The sequence below is a fragment of the Pezoporus wallicus genome, unplaced genomic scaffold (genome assembly GCF_028554395.1).
Source record: "Pezoporus wallicus isolate ANWC-B61680 ecotype Strahan unplaced genomic scaffold, APGP_CSIRO_Pwel_v1 scaffold_6885, whole genome shotgun sequence".
In the NCBI taxonomy this organism is placed as follows: Eukaryota; Metazoa; Chordata; class Aves; order Psittaciformes; family Psittacidae; genus Pezoporus; species Pezoporus wallicus.
The window spans coordinates 4,237,395-4,256,427 of NW_026638858.1; the positions used below are offsets into that span (position 1 = coordinate 4,237,395).

The window sequence follows — 19,033 nt, forward strand, 5'->3', positions numbered from 1 at the left end:
CATGCATACTGAAGTCTGAAAAACAGATGAGTGTATGGTTGTTGGGGGATTTTTAGCCTGAAGATTCTATTCTTGCCTTTTAAAGCAGATTTGCTCTCAGGCTTCTGAGTCCCAGACAAACTCATAAAATAACAAGCTGTCACTACAATGGTCTTCAAAGCTTCAACAAACAATTCGAGTCTTCCTGTGCAGCAGGATTTAACAGGAAAGTGAAATCCATCACAGATCACAGTCTCCTATTTCAACAGCTGCTACGCAGGCAGCATGAAAAGACTGTATTGTGAAATAAATTTGTGTCTATGGTCTGGTCCTTTCATTTTTCCCTCTAGCTTTGGCCTCATCTCGACCCTCGGCCTCTGCAATATGTTGGTGACCATGGGCAACCTCTGGATGATGGAAAGCTAAAGAAGTATCCTAAATCTGGTCAGACTGATGCTGCATCGCCCTCTGCAGACTGGCTGGCAACAACTGCCACGGGTTGAGGCAGAAGATGCAGAAGGAAAGCAGGGTTAGGCAAAAAATCCCACCACACACCCCCACCCCTTTACTTTTTTTTGCAGGTCTATGCAGTACAGTGATTAATGAACACGCCTGGAAAGCCCCATTTTCTTGGGGCCCGTTTTTCACTAGACCCATGGTGAAAGGCTGTATACCCAGGGATAAAATACTACGCATGTACTCACAGTATTATTTCATTATAATGATTCCCACTCCCTTTAAAATTAAAACCAGCATGAAACAAAGAGACCAGCTTTTCTTTTACAAGAACAAGATGACCACATCAAAACAGCTAAAAATTCCTCCTTTTCTTTTGGGAATCTATAATGAACTAGCACAGTATGGAGCATCCGTATGTGTGCATGCACACATGCAAGTCAGGATGAGCATTTGCCTGTATTTGCCAAGGGGCTCAAAGCATGCTCGGCCACCTCGCAGCTCTGAGACATGCTGCCAGAATCTTTTTACTGACCTCTCTTTTATTTTGCTCCCAAGGCATCACTTGAGCCATAGTGTTGGGTTCTCCACTTTGCCTCGCAGATGCTTTTGCTCCCCACTGCTTTTATCAGTTCACTGGCTCTTCAGGAATGACCCTAGTTTTGCATTTCCTCCACCTACAAAGCCTTACTTCAAGTCACACACAAGCTCAAGGAACAAATTACTTCCAGCAATGGATCAAGTAGGAGTTAAAGCAAGGCTGTCAGTACACCAAATGGACTTGGGCACATGCTGAAGTCTTACTGCTTTGATCCCCATGGCTGAACTTAGGTAATGAACTTGCTGGTAGGTTAGCAAGTTGCATGGTCAAGTTAGCAAAAGATCTATCACTACCCTCAGAGCCTTATTGTCTTTAACTGCAATAAAGTACATGCACAGAGGCATCATAAGAGCAGAGAGGACACAATGGGAAACTGCTAGAGGGGGGAAAAGGCAAAGCTTTCCACTTATGCTGATGAGATTAATTTAAGTATCCTCTTGTAAGTTTGCTCTAGGGCTATGTGCATAAACTTAGGTTTAAAATGAAACCGTCTTAAATGCAGAAACACACCTCAACTTCCCCAGATCCCAGGACACAAGATCTCCCCTTGCTGGGTCCATGCCAGCCATGCCCACAAGTTGCAGGCAAGAGGTGGGCCACACCATGCACTCCCTCCCTGCTACAAAGGCCAAAGGAGGGGGATGCCCTAAAAAACTGGGAGATAAATGTGAGTGAGCTCAAAAAGGACATGGAGTAATGGCGATAAAAAAGAAGGGAACACAGGGCAGATGTCACTGTCAGACTCCTCGGGGAGTCAGACCTGAGTCTGTGCAAATGCACAAATGGACATACCTTCAATGCCAGGAGTCTTTCACTGTTTCTGTGGAAAGACATGCACATCATTTCTCACCTGTGTTTGCTGTTGCCTTTCTCAGCCCCACTCTGCATAGTTTCCTCTGGACCTGCGTGAGTCTCTGTGAGTAGGACAGCCTGGTCCTGCTTGCTGGTGAAGGGCAATAGACTTTTCCTGAGATGTTTTTTGTTGTCCCACAGAGAGGGCAGCCAAAGAGACAACAGGGAGGTAGAAGCTGATGACATCTTGGCATGGCTGCCTGGCTTGTAAACCTAGTTTTTCACCACCACAGCAAGAAGGGCAGAGACATCCTTCACCAGCCGCAGCACTCCACCTAACTGCCTGACAGGGAGCATCCTGGCTTGTGCCATCCGCAGGCTCATAGTTGGGGTTCAGCAGGTTTCAGGTCAGACCAAGGGGCACAAGCACTGTTGTTGCCACCCCTTTGTGTGGACAACCCTGTGTTTCCTGGGAGGTAATAGTGAAGAGGTGCACCCTCTGGCATTCAGCTCTCTTCTGGGCACTAAAGAAGGTGGGTTTCAGCTCTTTGGGCTCTTCTGGTAGTCTTTTCCCAACTCCTTCAAAGGAAGGGTAATAAAAGCAACAGGAGTGACAACCTCCAGTGCTCCCCATGGAGTACAGGGGAGCTGCCGGTCAGCAGTTGTGAGAGGAAAAAATCTTAGCTGGTCTTTTGTCTCTAGCTCATTTGCAGTATATGGAAACATGAATTAATCTTTCCATTGTTGAGGATAGGTGGAGAAAGTGGGTTACTGTGACCTGCAATTAGTGTGTGACGCATCTTGACGGATGCATGGTAATCCTTGGGGAGAAGAAGAGCCATAGGGAGTTTGGGAAGAGAAGGTGCAGGACTTGAGCCCCTGCTTGCTGCCAAGAGGCAGTTTTAGGGAGGCATGACCAAGACTGTGCCTGGGGAACCCTTCCAGGCCACGTGAGCATCCAGCTTGTGCAGGAGCAGACGCTGCCCATGCCCTAGCCCCTGCGGGGGGCAGGGGGGTTAACCCCCAGGTGAGGTGGCAGAAGGCAGTAATTGCTCAGCATCACTCCCTGTCCAGGCAGGACACGGCTTGTGTGATGAATGGAGAAACTATGCAAACTGCAGCATCCACATCCAACACTGTGGTGGCCTCATTTTTTGATAGATCCTTCCATGGCAACTACTCCCTTGCTCTGGGCTAAACCCTGGCAAGTGGCTATGTGATCAGGGGTACAAAGTTATAGTTGCCTTTAACCATCACCAGGTTTTCTGCAATATTTGCGTTGTCCCTAAGCCAGGTACAACCGCGTATGGAGCGCAGCTCCGTGAGCCCCAGAAGAGCTGCCCTGGGAGGAAAAAAGAGATCACAGCCCAAAACTGTTCTCCCTCTAGCAGGCACCATGTGTACAACAGCAGAGGTTGCATAGTAACGGCAGCAGGAAGGCGTCAGCTCTGCCCTCCTCGCTCCCCGCAGAGCGCCGAGAAGAGCGAGGTACGTATCGGCATCAAAACCGGGCTCTTAAACTCCCTAAACTTTCCTTTCTGCTTACCGAGAAGCACATAACGATTTCAAAACCGTGCACAGCAGAGGCTGCTTTGTGGGGCTCTGCTGGTTGTGCTTAATGGAACTGTTGTGTGAGCCAGAGGGTGGAGTGTTCACAGGGAGAAGAAACTGGGGGAGACACTAAGATTCTGGGGGGAAGGAAGGGAGGCAACTCAGTACGAGCTCTCGGCACTTCAAAACCTTTTTCTCTCTTCAAAACCTGCTCTATCTTGTGAAAGTCTGAACTAGCCATTACTGGGGATAAAAGTACTGGGAAACAAAAGGGAGACAGGGAGTAGCCGGCAGCCGGAGGAGGAAGCCAGCAGGCCGATGACGAACGCCTTCCAGCCCCAGCCAGGCGCTGGGATGTGGGACGGGTGTGCGGGTTAGCTGGTGGCCACTGGGGTGTCCGGGGTGCCGCGGCACGGCGGGGGGACAGAGGCGGGCAAGTCAGTGCAGCGGCAAAACTCCGGTGCGCCCGTCCTCTATGGCGCTCCTGGTTTTGTTTCAGACAGCTTAGAGGAGAGAGAGGCCTTTGCCTGTGAGGTGCGGCTCGTGTGCTCGTCTGCGTGTTGCTCTAATGAGGGAGACAGAATATGAAAGAAGATGAGTCACGGATAGGACTGGTGAGGGATGGACGGGAGAAACATCCCAGGCCCTCCAAGCTGCTATCTGGCAAGCTGGAAGTCAGGGAGACAACTTTGTTGTTATTCCCGGTTCTGAACTCCCCGGACAAGTACAAGGGAGGTCCTGTCTCCCCTGGCCAAGGCTTTCCCCCATGTTGCCTCTCCCCTGGGTGACCTGCGTGCATCCCCATTACACTCTGGATCCCAGCAAAGGCTGCCCTCCCAGCCCTGGTGGGACACCTTCCCATTTAACATTTGATCCTCCTATCCCTTTTGCACCCCTTCACTTACAGGGATTTCCCCCTCTCCTGTTTTTTTTTTTCCTGAATATCCCAGTGCTCCTGCTGCGGGGTAAGACAGGGGTGGATGGGAAAAAGGGAAGAGGAGAAACAGAAAGGGAGGAAATAGAAGAGAAAGAGAGGGAAGTGGGGAAGAAGTTTAAAAAGAGGGGATAAATAGGCAAAGGGGAGAGAAAGGGGGAAAAAGGAGGGCAGAAGGGGTGGAAAAAAAACAAAAGAAGGAAGGAGGAAAGAGAGACAAAACATGGAAAAGAGGAAAGCACAGGAAAGAGGGAAGGAAGGAATAAAGGGGAGGAAAGGAAGAAAAAGAGGAAAGAAAAAGGGAGGGGAGGAGGGAGAAAACGGAAAAAGGAGAAAGAAGAAAAAGAAGGAAATGGGAAAAGCACAAAAAATATAATGGAGAAGGTGAAAACAGAAAAAAAGGGAGAAGGAAGTGAGGAAAACGGGAAAAAGAGGCAAGAGTATATAGAGGAAAAAGATGAAGAGGGGAGGAGGGAAGGTGGAAAAGGAGAAAAAAAAGAGGGGAAAGGGGAAAAGATAGGTGGAAAGAGGAGAGAGGGAAGTGAGAAGACGACAAGGAAAAGGGAAGAAAGGTAAAGGTAAGAAGGGAGAAAGAGAAGGGAAAGGAGCAGAAATGGCAAAGAAGGCAGAAAAAAAAAAGGAAAGGAGGAAGGAAAAGGAGAGAAAGTGGAAAAGGGGAGAGGAGGAAGAGGGCAGAACGGGACGCCTGCTGTACTGCTGTACTCCCCTCCTCCCCGATCAGCTCGGCTCCGCGATGCAGTCCGCGCCCCGTGGGGCGGGACCGGGGCGGGCGTCGGCGGCTGCGCGGTGCGGGGCCGGAAGAGCTGCGGTAGGAGCTGCGGGAGGGGTGGGAGTAGGGGCCTGCGGGAAGGGAGGTTGAAGCTTCAATGTGGGGCCGCTCCGGTGGTAGCTGCCGTGCGAGAAACACGGGGAGGGGGGGGGAAGAAGAGCAGTGAGCAGGGAGGGCAGCTCTCTGCCTGCAGCAAGAGGCCCGGAACAGCCGCGATGGCTTATGTGCCCGCCTGGGTAGGACCGAGCCTGCGCTCGGAGATGTGGGTCACCCGTTCTTCGGCTTACGGGAACGTGCAGGGCTTCGCGAGGGGGAAAAACCCCAAACTCTTGTTTTGTCTGAGGGTGGTAAACCAGGGGTAATGCAGAGAGCAAGCTCCTGTATCCCCTGGGAGGCGTTTGCTAAAGAGTGTAATTGTGCGCTGTTCTCTCACTTCTTCACACTGGTTTGGATCAGCGCTGATTTTAAACACAACAACCCTCTTTACACGTGGGGTTGTGTTGTGAACCCACCGAGGATGTGTCCGTGATGTCCAGCAGCGTTCCGCTGAGGGTTTGAAAGAGGAGAGGCCAAGAATACACGAGCTCTGCTAACGCTGGCCTCGGTGTCCTGGTTTCCTTCTTGTGTTTTAGGAATATGGCCTCAGTGCCTCCCTGCTCTCGTGGCAGTTCACCTCCCCACATGGATGTGGGATTTGTTGTGGATGAAACATGGTGTGTGCTCTGATACCAAGCTTATGTCTGTGAAAAGCCTAGTTTGGGATAGCCTTGATTTTATGGTAGCAGGAGATGACTGAGGTGGGGAAGAGAGTGATGAAATGCAGCCAGTAACGCCTTGGTGGGGTTTGTTTTTTTTTGCTGTTCACATTCTGATGTGATAGCTCAGGAGACGTTTTTTTTTTCTTTAAATATATAAATATCCCGTAGTCTGAGTCATGTTAGCACAGCCAAGACACCAAGACTGCGTTTTGTCACCCACTGGAGCACTGCCTTTAATGCTATCCCTTGTCAACTCGGCCTAGAGCTCAGCTATCTGGAGCTGCTCTGCAAAGCGCGGTGTTTACCTCAGTTCAGAAATGCAGTTTAACTTCAGAGTAAACAAAAAAGTGCTGCTTGTCAGTTTCTCTGTACTTACCCAACCAGAGTGACTTTTCAAAGTTTGGCTGTCAGATCGTGGAGGAGCACTTCTCCCGTCTGCCTCGGTTCCACCTCTCACATAAAGATGTGCGGCCACCAGGGTTTTTAATCCAAGCCCAGGCAGTTCTCCAGCTCATCTTCCTTGTTCTCTCAGAAATACCCTAATTTTAGGTATAGCTCAAGGTCCCACAACCAGTCAGATACGCCAACACTGGTAATAGTGGCTGTGTGGCTCAGTAGTGTAATAGTGAGCAAACAGCACCAGTACCTCTAAAATATGCATTCTGGTTAAGCTCCCTTGGAGAGGGAAGGGGAGTGTCTTATTCTCTTGCCAGAAGCCTTTAGATAATAAGCTGTTGCCATATTTCTCCGGGATCCGTGTACATTTTGCCTCTCAGGTGAGGGCCTTGCTGAGCCCCAGACAAAACCACTCCAGTGCTGCTGGCTCCTACTAGTGCTTGCAGCAGGCTGGTGTTGGAAAAACGCAGTCTGTCCTCTTATGCAGTGGCCGAGAGCTGGGGGTTGAAGAGGATTGATGCTTCTCAGACAATGCAAAATAAGTTTTGATTTAATTTTTTTTTTTTATTTATTTTCAGGTCTTATCTCAGCTGTTAAAATGGAGCTTGACATCCAGTGTGAGGAGATGAGCCCATCTAGATGGGCTGAACTTCTGTCCACAATGAAATCCTGCAAAACCATCAGGTAGTAACTGGTTGCATATTATCTCTTCTAAGTAAGGACTATTGTGTTTCTCTCCTGTTTTCTTCAGCTGCAGAACTGCTGAAGTGTGACTTGGAAATTGCCCAGTAATTTTTCTTCCTATTTTTATCCAGAAAGTTAATTTAAATGGGAAGGGGGGGAACCATCCACTTGCAAAGTTTTTCAACTGCAGATAAGCATCCTTTGGTATTATGTAATGCTGCCCTTGTTCTAAGACATGTGAAGAACTCAGCCAGGTAATGTGGTTATCTAAACTTTTGATGACGGCCTGTAATTCTGTCTTTCACTTTCTCCCTTTCCCTCCAGAGAGGGGAGACATCTCTCTGCGCTCATTACTTTGCACACTCTCAGGGCTGCAGGTCAGATGCTGTCAAATAACTGTTAACTTAATAGTCATGCACAAGCTACAGCTTTTAATTCTTTACTTGGACTTCTAAAGTATTGGCAGGAATTGTTAACTGGTGTTGAACATGATGCCATATAGGAAGCCCAGTCTTCTTCCCAGAGGGAGGGAAGGAGAATCCTGTTAGAGCCTCAGTTTTCATAGTGTTGTCTAAGGAGAAGTGACCAGGCAACTCTTGGTAGTCTTGGCTCTGGCTGTACCTAGGGCTTGACACCTTCCTTTTGTCCCAACTCTTTTCTGCCTCCCTGCACACCTACCTGGCTTTCCTGTGCTCCCAGTACCTTCCTTGGCTCTACTTTGAATTCAACTCCCCCCCATCAGTTTAGCAACAACTAGGAAAATGCTGATGTCCAGTGGGAGAAGCCAATGCAGTTTGTGTACTGAGAGTCATGCTGGAGAGAGACAGTGCAGGCTGGTGTGGCTCACCTACCTGAGACAAAACTGCTGATGGGTGCCTCTGGGGCTGGCTGAAGACCCAGCTTGGCTGGTGTCAGGGCAGAACTAGTCTGACAACCTGTAAGATGGCCTCTGGTTAGAGGCTTCAGACACCAAGTAGTTTGTTGCTATCAGTGCTTAAATGAAGGTGCATCCTCCAGCTGAAGTCCTGCCAAGCAAAATGACTTGCATCATGTGTCCTCTTCTACACAGCACGGAGTTTTGTGGCCTGGGGATCTGCTGTCCAGTCTCTGCTGTACTGCAGCCCTTCAGAGACAGCATATCTAGATTTGGGCCATGCATCGCCCGACTGGCCATGCACGTACTTATGGAGGCATCCAGGGACTGCAGGGGTGTAAATTCCTCACTTTGCTTTCACGGACTGTGCTCCATCCAGGGAGAACAGAGCAACCTTGAGGACTAAAGTGCTCCTTCTCTCCTCTTTCAGGTTGGATGACTGCAATCTCTCCAGCAATAATTGTGAAGATCTCTCCTCCATCATCAGTACAAATCCGTCCCTCACAGAGCTGAAGCTGAACAACAATGAGCTGGGAGATGAAGGCATTGAATACCTGTGTAAAGGGTTGTTGATGCCAAGCTGTAGCCTTCAGAAGTTATGGTAAAGCCCCACTGATTGTTTTGCTCCAACATGCTTGCAGTCTGCTGCAGGCGAAGTCATGAGGCAAACTAGTATGTGATGGTAGTAGGAGCCATGCCAGTGCACCTCATCAGTTGCCTAGGTCAGCTGGCTGGAAATACCCAGATGTTTTTATGTAAGTGATACATATACTGTAAGACTCCAGACTATCAGTATGTCTTCCTTTGTCTTCCAGCACCAAGAGAAGGACAGGTGGGGTTTTCCCAGCCAAGGGAAGGCTTTCTGGAGGCTTTGTTTTAGAAGAGGCAGCTGGGTTATCTGTTTAGGCCAGTTTAAATAAAAGGATGACCACAGAGGAGCCCACTTTGCCATTAGTACATACCTGACATTTTCAAAAATGCATTTTCAGAGGCTTTTCTGCCAGTTATAAACACTGTTTAGCATCTGGTCCAGTTTGCTTGCTCCTTTCTCTAGGAGCCAGGCAAAAGGATGTTCTCATGAGCCTTGGCATTTCAAGAGCTGTCAGTCTCTCTGCTCTCTACCAGACTGGCTGTGCCTCAAGCCTCGTCTCCTCATTTTGGCAGGGACAGCTTGGTTCAAGACAGCATGTTTTGCAGAGGGACCAGCACCACATTATAGCGATAGTGGGCTTCCCCCAGCAACCACAGTGCAGGAGCTTTAGTCAGAGCCAGTGGCTGCTGCCACTGCTCCTCAGTGACCCACAAAGAGATGCTGCCTTCTCTGTCCATAACTCTTTTGCAGTGTACTGGAGTCCCCTAGGTCCTGAGGTGGGTCTAGGATCTTCATGGCACCACCCTGTAAAAATAATTTGCCTTTTAGGTCTGATATGCCTGCTTCAAAGTCCCTGTGCCCTGGCAATGAGGACTCACTGACAAATAGAGGGGAAGTTGACTGTGAAGCTAATCAAACTGCAACCTTCTGATAGGCCTTCAAGAAATAACCATGATACTCTCTATTGAGTATGGACTAACACAAGTCATTTTTTTAGAGAGTTTGTCCTAGCTTTGGACTTCTCCAAATGCTCAAGTAACAGCCTGGATTAGGCTGTTTCAGTTCCGTAGAAACACAATGTTCCATTTTGGGGGTTCTGGTAAGGTGTCTTAAGGAATAAAAGAGCAACCAAACACAAATCAAATTTAATAATACATGCAGAGAATCTCTGCATTGCCATGAAGTCTTGTCCAATAGCTCTAAATAGCTCACAGCAATACTAGTGCGGTTCCTATGTTACTTCTCCCAGCCTGACTGTTGAAGGATCAGCTTCATAGATGCTTCTTGTAGTATACCATTAAAATTCTAATGATACCCAGATTTAAGCCAGGTTGGGCAAGATTTTCATTTTTAGCTACTCTGGATCATATTTCCAAAGGTGGCAAGAAATTGTAAGATGCCATTGCCCTGTCTCCAGGATAAGCCTCATGATGATTAAAACACTTCTATAAAGCAGTTGCAGTGCTACTTAATGTAGGGTGAAGCCTTCTTCTGCTAGAGGTGCTATAAGAGTAATTACATTGAAGGAAGCATGGGAGCTACAGGCATAATAATAGCTGATCAGATCTTTTGGCACATCTGTAAACCAGCAGTACTAACCTGGACGTGCCACCTTCTAGAGCATTAGGCACTGTCAGTGCCATGGAGTCCTTCCCAAGATCAAACCTCAGCACATGCACCTCTCTGAGAAGAGCCTCTGTAATTCCAGGAGTGCATTTCCCTCACCCTGGTTGCCTCTCTCCTTCAGGCTGCAAAACTGCAATCTGACCAGTGCCAGCTGTGAGACACTCTGCTCCGTCCTCAGTGCCCAGCCGTCCCTGACAGAGCTGCATGTAGGTGATAACAAACTGGGGACTGCTGGAGTTAAGGTGCTGTGTCAAGGGATGATGAACCCCAGCTGTAAGTTGCAGAAGCTGCAGTAAGTAGTCACTGGGTGTTTTTGATCATCAGACAGATCATGCTTGTCTTTCCCTGGAGACAAGCAGGACTTTTGTTGCCAGATACGGATTTCTTCCTGTTTTGTCTGAAATTGTGGAATGTTTATTCATGCTGGTAGGTCTTGTGGGTTTGTAAGAGGTGGGTGTCTATTCCCATAGGCTTTGTTTAGCACTCCTGGCAGTGGTGGCTGTTAATACAAGACCTCTCAGATACCCAGGGAAGGTCTGATTCTGCTGCACGTGGTCCTTGTTATATGTCTGAGCAGGATCCAGGCCTATTCACAGTCCCCAGTTATTCCTGGGAAGGCTTGGTGGTGATGCTGTGTGATGTGTTGCAGTGCAAAACTCAGTCATGTGTTCCAGGCAGCCTGTGCATTGGTGTAACAGTCGACTTGTGTAAAAATGGGGTAGGTACTTAGCCTTGCTAGAGTCCCTGGGATCTAGTTTAGGAATTAATGCTTCCTGAAATGAACAGGGATGTGCTGTTAAAAACTCTTGTAGTTACCTCTGTTTCCATGTGTTGCCTGGTCTCAGCTCATACTGACATCTTTTCTGCCCTGGCTAGCACACACTTTGCACAGCTGATGCTTTGTGGATAGCAGGATGTGGTGAAGACAGTTGTTTTACCTCTGGACTTCTTTCTTCTCGCAGGCTGGAGTATTGTGAACTCACAGCTGATATTGTGGAAGCTCTCAATGCTGCTCTGCAAAGCAAGCCCACCCTGAAGGAGCTCAGCCTGAGTAACAACACGCTGGGAGATACAGCAGTAAAGCAGCTGTGCCGAGGACTGGTGGAGGCAAGCTGCAACCTAGAGTTACTACAGTAAGGAAAAGCTGGCTGCCTGTAGCTGGAACTAGTCCTGCTGCTAGTCATACCACCCCCAAGACAGGAAAAATTATTGTCGGGAATGCTTGAAATTCAGGGCAGTTTTTTTGCTGACTCAGATTTCTGTAGTTGGAAACTGCAAGCAAATGTCTGGGGCTTTCATTTTGGGGATTTTTTTGTCCTTATTTTTTCATAGAACAGGATTCTGAGCTTACTCTTACATCTATTGGCACAGTGTGAGCATGTACCCCAGGTTAAACCTGCAGTGACTGGGGGGTAACTGTTAGCCAGTATCTAAGATCAGAGGAGCAATCATCCTCAGAGGCTCCAGTTCTTACCCCTGAATTACGAGCCATCTGAGTATATATATTTAGATCCCCTTTTTGCTTCAATACATTGGCCTCATGTCTGGGTTAAAGCCCCTGAGGGGGTTTAGGGGAGAAGCATGATTCATTTTATCTTGTCGCTGTGTTTCAGCAGAGGTTGGGAGCCAGGTACTCACTGTGTGGTACAGCCAAAAGTTCATCTTAAAAAGGACAATGAATACAAAGGGACAGTCTGGTATAACTGATCCTTGCATTAACAGATGTGAAGGGGTGAGTCAAAGTTCCCTGCAGCCTTGTGGAGCGCAGGAGCGGTGTGTTGCCTCACTCAGACCCCACCTAGGATACCTGTATCTGAGTCTTGCAGGGTCTAGCAGTGTCCAGCAAGGAACCAGCCCATAGACCCTCCTCATTCTGAACTGGAGATGTTGGGCTGTATCTAACACTGCGTGTCTGGAGCAGCAACTCCAACTGTGCTCTTTTCCTGCAGCCTGGAGAACTGTGGCATAACCAGCAATAGCTGTCGGGAGATCAGCACTGTTCTCAGTAGCAAGTCGTCACTGATAGATCTCTCTGTGGGGGATAACAAGATCGGGGACTCCGGTCTGGCTCTGCTGTGCCAAGGACTGATGCATCCTAACTGCAGAATCCAGAAGCTATGGTAAGGGTAGGCAGAGGCTCCTGAAATCCCTGCTGCGGCCTCTGAGTGATCTACCTGGTGCAGCTGGTTTGCTCCTGTTCAGAACGTTTCCCTATTACACTCCCTAGTGAAACAAGAATGTCTCTACTGCAAATTAGTTCTCAAAACTGGGTGGATGACACCGTGTGAGAGAAGAGCTGCGCTGGAATTGCTTGGAACAAACTGGGGAGAGGGTGAATTGAAATTGGTAATGGCATTGTCTTGGCTTCCTGTCGAGCTATCTTTCTACTAGAATTGCGTGACCCTGTTTCTTTATTGTGAGCTTTTGGTGCAATGGATAGAATGTAAGGAGAAAGCTGTGTGGTATGAAGCAGGAATGGGTTTTGTAAAGGATAAAAGAAAATGACATGATGTAACAAGACATTCAGAATGCTAAAATAGGACTCTGTTTTCTATTCTTAAGTCAGTCTTTTGGGGAGAAATAATACTTTGTTCTTCCCTGTAGGTTATGGGACTGTGATCTCACAAGTGCTAGCTGTAACGATCTCTCCAGACTCATCAGTACAAAAGAGAGCCTCACAGAGATCAGTCTGATAGACAACAACCTGAGAGACTCAGGGATGGAAATGCTGTGTCAGGCACTCAAGGATCCCAGATCTAAACTCCAGGAGCTATGGTGAGCTGCTGTCAAGTTTCACATACCCTCTGCCTTTGGAGACAAGAAAGATGCAGGTGAAGTAATGGCAGCAGATAGATCCTCAGTTGCAATGGGCTCCACACACAGCTTATGCCAGTTGTTACCTAAAGGATTTAGACTTAAAGAGCTGAAAGGATTTGTATTTCTAAATTCATCTGTGGGGAAGATCTGCCCCATACTCATCCTGTTGTAAACAACAGGAGACCAAGCATCACTTGTGGAGCTTCTGGCTTATATGTTTTACACTGCAACAAATGGCAACTAAGAGACTTTTGAAGTTTGAAAGGCCTCATGTAATACCAAATTGAGTGCTTGATCAGATATCTCAGGTCCTCCACTGCATTCAAGCTGTTTCATTGATGAGCCAAAAGAAGGTTTTAAAGACATAAAGCGTTCTCAGCATCCTCTCTGCTGACAGAGTTGCCTTTTATGCTGGGATGGTGTGGTTTCTCGTGGCCAGGAGAGGAAAATTGTTCTTTCACCTAGAACTTGAACAAGCAGCACTTGAACATTCTTAAACTGCAGTTTCAGCTCCTGGCCCAGCTGGGTTCTTCTCCTGCCCTGGTGGCCTGGGAGTTGATATGGTGCCTCAGGAGTGCACAGTGGAGCTGAGAGCAACTGTGAGAGCAGCACATGTCATTCCTGTGCTTTATGGGCAGGTGCCTTCCCTCGATGCATGCTCCAAGACAGACATCCCAAATATAGAGTGGGTGAGGCGCTGTTTAGAAAGGATTGAGCTGATGGTGGATTGAGAGTGGTGATTGTAGGAAGGCTCTGGTTCCTCTGGTCCCACTGTCTGGGCTCCTATGAAGCAAATGTGAAGTGAATGATGCCTGATACTCTCTAGATCTCCTATGTAGATCTCATGTCACTTTTGCCTTGCAGGGTTAGGGAGTGTGGGCTCACGACTGCTTGCTGCAAGGCTGTCAGCTCTACTCTCAGTGTGAACAAGCACTTGAAAGTACTGCACATCGGTGAGAACAAGTTGAGAGATGCAGGTGTTGAACTCATTTGTGAAGGGCTGCTGCACCCCAACTGCAACATCCAGTCCCTATGGTAAGGTGCACCCTCAGAAGTCGTCTTCTCTCTTGCTGTGTTACCCTTCCAAGAACAGCATGTAGAGAGAGGAAGATAGCAATAGGTGGTAGCATAGTATTTTTTTTCCTGTACCTTCAGGATCTAAAGCAAAGGGTGGATCTTGCTTTGTTCTGTGAACTGCTCACCATAGAGCTTCCTGTGCCCTTATCTGAACTCACCCACAGGAACTCTCTCAGATGTGACACTGAGTCGGAAGAGCTGCTGGTCCAGGTCTGGCACGTTAATTCTCATGCCTGCCAGACACAGTGCAAAGCCTGCCTGAATTCACCAGTTGCCTCTTGCTTTCCATAGTCTCTGTGGGTGCCAGCATAAGTGCTGGTCCAGCCTCATCAGTAGGAGCAGAAGGATCCTGTCCAGCCCTGTGGTGGGACTTGCCTTCTCCGTCTGCCTGTTCCTTTCCCAGGTGGGCACCAAGCTCTGGAATGGTTTGGCTGTGGCCTGCATGGTGCTCAGGGCACCATGCTCATGCCCTCCACATAATTTGACAGAAGCTGGAGCTGTGCTGCAATGCCTGGAACTCACAGTGAGTGAGTTGAGCAAGAGACATCAGTAACACTTGATCTCTGCCCAAAAAGATGTGTTTGATGACCAGTTAAAGCTACTCATTTCTCAGGTGAGAGGCCTCAGTTGCCCTTTTTAGAGAAATGGTTGCAAGTTTCAAGTAATAAACATCAGAGGCACTTTATGATCAGTTGAAACCAAAGAGATTATGCATGATGTTGGAGTTCACAGAATCATGTAATTACTGAATTGTTTGAGTTGGAAAGGACCTTAAAGTTCATCCAGTTCCAACCCCTGCCATGGGCAGGGACAACTTCCACTAGACCAGGTTGTTCAAAGCCCTGTCCAACCTGGCCTTGAACACTGCCAGGGATGGGGCAGCCACAGCTTCTCTGGGCGACCTGTGCCAGTGTCTCACCACCCTCATAGTGAAAAACTTCTAATATCTCATCTAAATCTACCCTCTGGCAGTTTAAAACCATTCCCTCTTGTCCTGTCACTACATGCCCTTGTAGAAAGTCCCTCTCCAGATTTCTTATAGGTCCCCTTTAGGTACTGGAGGACTGTTATAAGATCTCCCCACAGCCTTCTCATCTCCAGGCTAAACAGAAGCTGGGAATATCTTCTTAAGGTTCCTTCTCCAACTGAAGCCACATGCCTTTGAGCTTTAGGGAGGACTTTTAGGTGTTCAGCAGTCACAATGAGGACAGCTGTCTCTGTGGGAAAACCATGGACCAGCCCCTGCTGATGCCTCAAGGATGTCTAACAGGGATCTGTGGTCCATGCTAGAGGCATCTGTGCTTGCTGCCTGGATGTGGGCTGGTGTCTGCAGCTGTTGCTCATTGCAGCTCCCCCTCTTCTCTCTGCAGGCTGGGTAACTGTGATGCCACATCAGCCTGCTGTGCAGCCCTCGCCACTGTCATGGCTACCAAGCAGTGCCTTACAGAGCTGGACCTGAGCTACAACCCACTGGAAGATGAAGGCATCAGGAAGATCTGCGAAGCCTTGAGGAACCCCAGCTGCAACGTGCAGCAGTTAATGTGAGAGGTGTTTGTGGTCCTGCATGTGTTCCCCCAGCAGGTGGTGACCTCAGGGAGGGGATGAAAGCATCAGCTCTCTGGGAATTGCTCTTGAGGGCAACTGGTGGCCTAGGGAGAGGGTGGAGGGTCATGTGCCATCTGCATGTTGCAAAACCTGTCTTGTCCCTTCCAAGTGACATGACCACAGTGCTTTGATCTGCTTTGGTCCATAGGGCCCAAGAACAAGGAGAAGGTGATGCTGGGGAGGGAGTAATATGGTCCTGTCCTGTAAGGCGTGTTTCTGGCTGTTGGGCCAGTCTCTTAAACCTAGATGGGGCCCTTTCTGTTACATGATCTTCCTATACTGGCCATTTGTGCATCTTTCTCTTTCCTTAATGGAGGATGCTCACTAAACCAGCTTACCTTTCTGTTTGGGTTAGTTTGTACGACATTTTGTGGAGTGCTGAAGTGGATGATGAACTGAGAGCGCTGGAGGAGTCCAAGCCTGAGGTGAAGATCATTTCATGAGTAGTGACTGCCTAAGGAGAAACGTCAAAGCAACGTCCTTGTCTTAACATGAACTTTTTTATTCATAAAGCTAATTAATTTAATAGAGAATTTGCTTGTACCAAAATACTTGTGGATTCCCTGCGTGGATGTCCAGGGAGCTGACAAACCTTCTGTGCATCTCTGGATGTACTAACTCCAAGGCTTATGAAAACGTTCATTTTCACTGCAGCATTACTGTCCTTGAAATAAACAATTACTGGGGCATCTTCTAGAAGTGGGTCTCTACCCTTTAGGAGCTCATTAATCTTATAATCCCTTCTAATGCATTAGTCAGGCTTTAAAAAGAGCTCCTCTCCAAAGGCAGGAGGAGCTCTAGCTATTGTATTATTACTGGTTGGTGCTTTTACCAGGTTGCTGGGGAAGGCTCTCCAAAACCCGTTTCCTAATCTAAAATGGAGCTCTCCCCTGCCTTTCCCTATGAGAGTTCTTGGAACTCTGATGTATTCCAGTATTGGCCAAGACAACAGAGAAGGAGGAAATGAGCAGCTGTTCAACTGCATGATTTTTTTAAATTGGTATCCCTTGAAAAGCAGTTTTCCTACAAACAAAATACGAGTTTCTGCTTGTACCGAAAATGATTAAATGGTTTGGTTTGTGTGCCAGGGCAGGAGTGGTTCTACAGGAACCATAATAAAGTCTGTTTGCAAATAATTAAATGTGTCATTTTTCGGCTTGTAAGAAGAAAATAAAGATATTCCTCCTTTAAGATCAATCCATCCCTCCTGAACTACAATACCACTATTAATAACTTGTTTTACACATTAGCTCCTGGCGGAAGCATGTCAGGAAAAGATCTTAGTGAAGGCCTCAGGGGACAGCAAGCCTAGAAGGCTGGTGCCAGGGGACACTGACTGGGTTTTCTTACCCAGTCAGAGTTTTAATAAACCTTGTTCCAAGGGAAAATGCAGCTGTTGCACACCTGAAATACAAAAGAATTAACTTGGCTTTAAGAACATAAAAGACAAACTTGGCATTGGCCTGTGGTGGCTTTGCAGGAATGCCAAAGAAATCCTGTTCCACATCATCTCTCTTCCTAGAGCAGTCACTTGGTGTTTTGTTCACTTGCAACTCCTGCCTGGGCACCCACATTAAAGGTGTTCCCAGGCTTTGGCTTCAGATGCTCACACAGTCATGCTGTAGAGGCTGTAAGTGGTTTTCCTTTGACTTAAGGAAAGCTTTGACCTAAGCATAGTTTCTACTATAGCCTCTACAAGTATCAAATGGTGCACAAGAAGCAGCTTATTTGTGTCTTCAGGCAGGTGTGAAGGATGGGATTTACTTTTTCCTCAACACATGTCTTTTTTAGCATTTTGGTTAACCTCAAAACCACTCCTTTTTGCTTTAAGAGCTATTTGGTCTTTTCCTTCAAGGGTAGCAGTAGTTTGTGTATTTAGAAACCTACCCATCCTTTTCACATTCATGGTGTCTCCTGGACTTGGTGTGTGTGGGCTCATTTCAAGCTAGGGGAGAAGATGGGGCTGAAGAGGGACAAGAGACACGTAGGGGCATGAGCACAAAAAACCCAGGCATCTCGATGGGTATAAAGACAGCACTCCAAAAGAATTAAGCAAGTACTAGAGGTGGATTTCTGAGGGTACATGATGTGCTGGATAGAAGACAATGTCTGTGAGGGAAGTGAAGGTGTTATCTGTGCTGCTCCCAAAGCAGTCATGGTCAGGCAGGTTGAAGGTGAGGTAGTTTCCAGACAAAGCCTCCCTTAGCCCCATCTAGCAGGCAGGATGGGCTGAGGACTGTGTCAATCAAAGTCCAACGTGGGCCAAACTATCCCAGAGCCAGCACCTGCCCGTTGGCAGTACACATTCCCTGCAGCATCGCCCGTGCTGGCTACCCAGGGGGTGGCACTCTCCTCTTGCACTCAGCTCAGGACGCTGCTGCTGCTGCAGCACTGCAGCCTGGGAAATGCCTCTTCTTCCTCTGCTGCAGGCTGAGGAGCATCGAGATGCACCGGCAGCAAGCCCGTATAGCAAGAGACACTTGTGGTCATAAATAAGACTAAATCAATGATTTATATTCCTGAAAACTTACCTGGTTTTATTTATCTGTTAGTTGGCCCAACTCACTTCTCTGACAAGCCATGTCACAACCATGTCTTTGTGAGAGTTGAAGAGCAATTTGCTTCCACATTTCAGATGTGTGGGTCTTCACCATTTTAAGCTAAAGTCAGTAGGCAGTAGTTGAGTCACAAAGCTTTCATGTGGGTTAAGGTATTAGGCTGGCAATCAAAGTTTTGCTCATACCAAGTTCACGGCTGGAGCACTCAACAGCTCCCGGGATACCACAGCCCCATTCTGGTTCTTTCAGGGCAAATGGTTGGGCCCACTGTACCAGTGGTTTACAAATTCTGACTTTCTACTAGCAAGGGTTAGGTTTCACCCGATACAATGAAGCTTACAGGTAAAATTATGAAGCCAAAATAAGAAAACGAGGCATAACTTTCAGTTTTAAGCAAGTATGAGAAGCTTAAAAACATGCTCCTTGAGATCAAATAGCAGAGAACTTAAATCCAGAGAGAGCAGGTTTGTATTTTAAATCTCAGTAACAGCAACACTGCTTTAGAGGGTGTTAAAACTTCAGGTTTCTGCCTGTAGTTTAGCATTCTGCAATAAACTTTATTTCTCCATTCACGGTAGCATATGACCTCGGGCAGGGTGGTCACGATGTTCCAGTTAACATTGCCAGGAGCAGTTAAGCAAAAATTACTGGGCTCGTGAGCAGGTCATACCCCACCTGAACCCAGTACTGGCTTTGGAAGAGCATTATGTCACAGCTGCCCTGACTGCTCTTTTGCTGCCTGGGCTTTTGGGGAAGGAGCTCCAGCACAGCAAGGCCCCAGGCACCAGCTCCAAATAATACAGATGCTAACAAACACCAATTTCAGTGCTCCGCTTGAATCTGGAAGGGGAAATCAAGCCAGCTGTGTTTGAAGGGTTAAGCACAGCTCCCCACTTTCTCCAGAAACAGCGCTTGCCATCTGAGTCACTCCCAATCCTCTACT

At 47.8% G+C, this 19,033-nt stretch overlaps 1 protein-coding gene across 3 annotated transcripts; it reads left to right on the plus strand.

Moving 5' to 3' along the window:
- Positions 1 to 3,124: 3,124 nt before the first annotated feature.
- On the plus strand, positions 3,125 to 16,668 carry RNH1 (ribonuclease/angiogenin inhibitor 1). 3 transcript variants are annotated; one of them, XM_057412812.1, is made up of 10 exons: positions 3,125 to 3,316; positions 6,836 to 6,941; positions 8,246 to 8,416; positions 10,155 to 10,325; positions 10,996 to 11,166; positions 11,983 to 12,153; positions 12,638 to 12,808; positions 13,715 to 13,885; positions 15,298 to 15,468; positions 15,888 to 16,668. In XM_057412812.1, exons 2-10 carry the CDS (start codon positions 6,856 to 6,858, stop codon positions 15,973 to 15,975), a joined length of 1,371 nt encoding a protein of 456 aa, XP_057268795.1. In that variant the 5' UTR covers positions 3,125 to 3,316; positions 6,836 to 6,855; the 3' UTR covers positions 15,976 to 16,668. The 3 variants fall into 3 exon arrangements, with proteins under 3 accessions (XP_057268795.1, XP_057268796.1, XP_057268794.1); XM_057412813.1 differs by lacking the exon at positions 3,125 to 3,316 and adding an exon at positions 5,120 to 5,142; XM_057412811.1 differs by lacking the exon at positions 3,125 to 3,316 and adding an exon at positions 5,164 to 5,228.
- Positions 16,669 to 19,033: the final 2,365 nt, after the last annotated feature.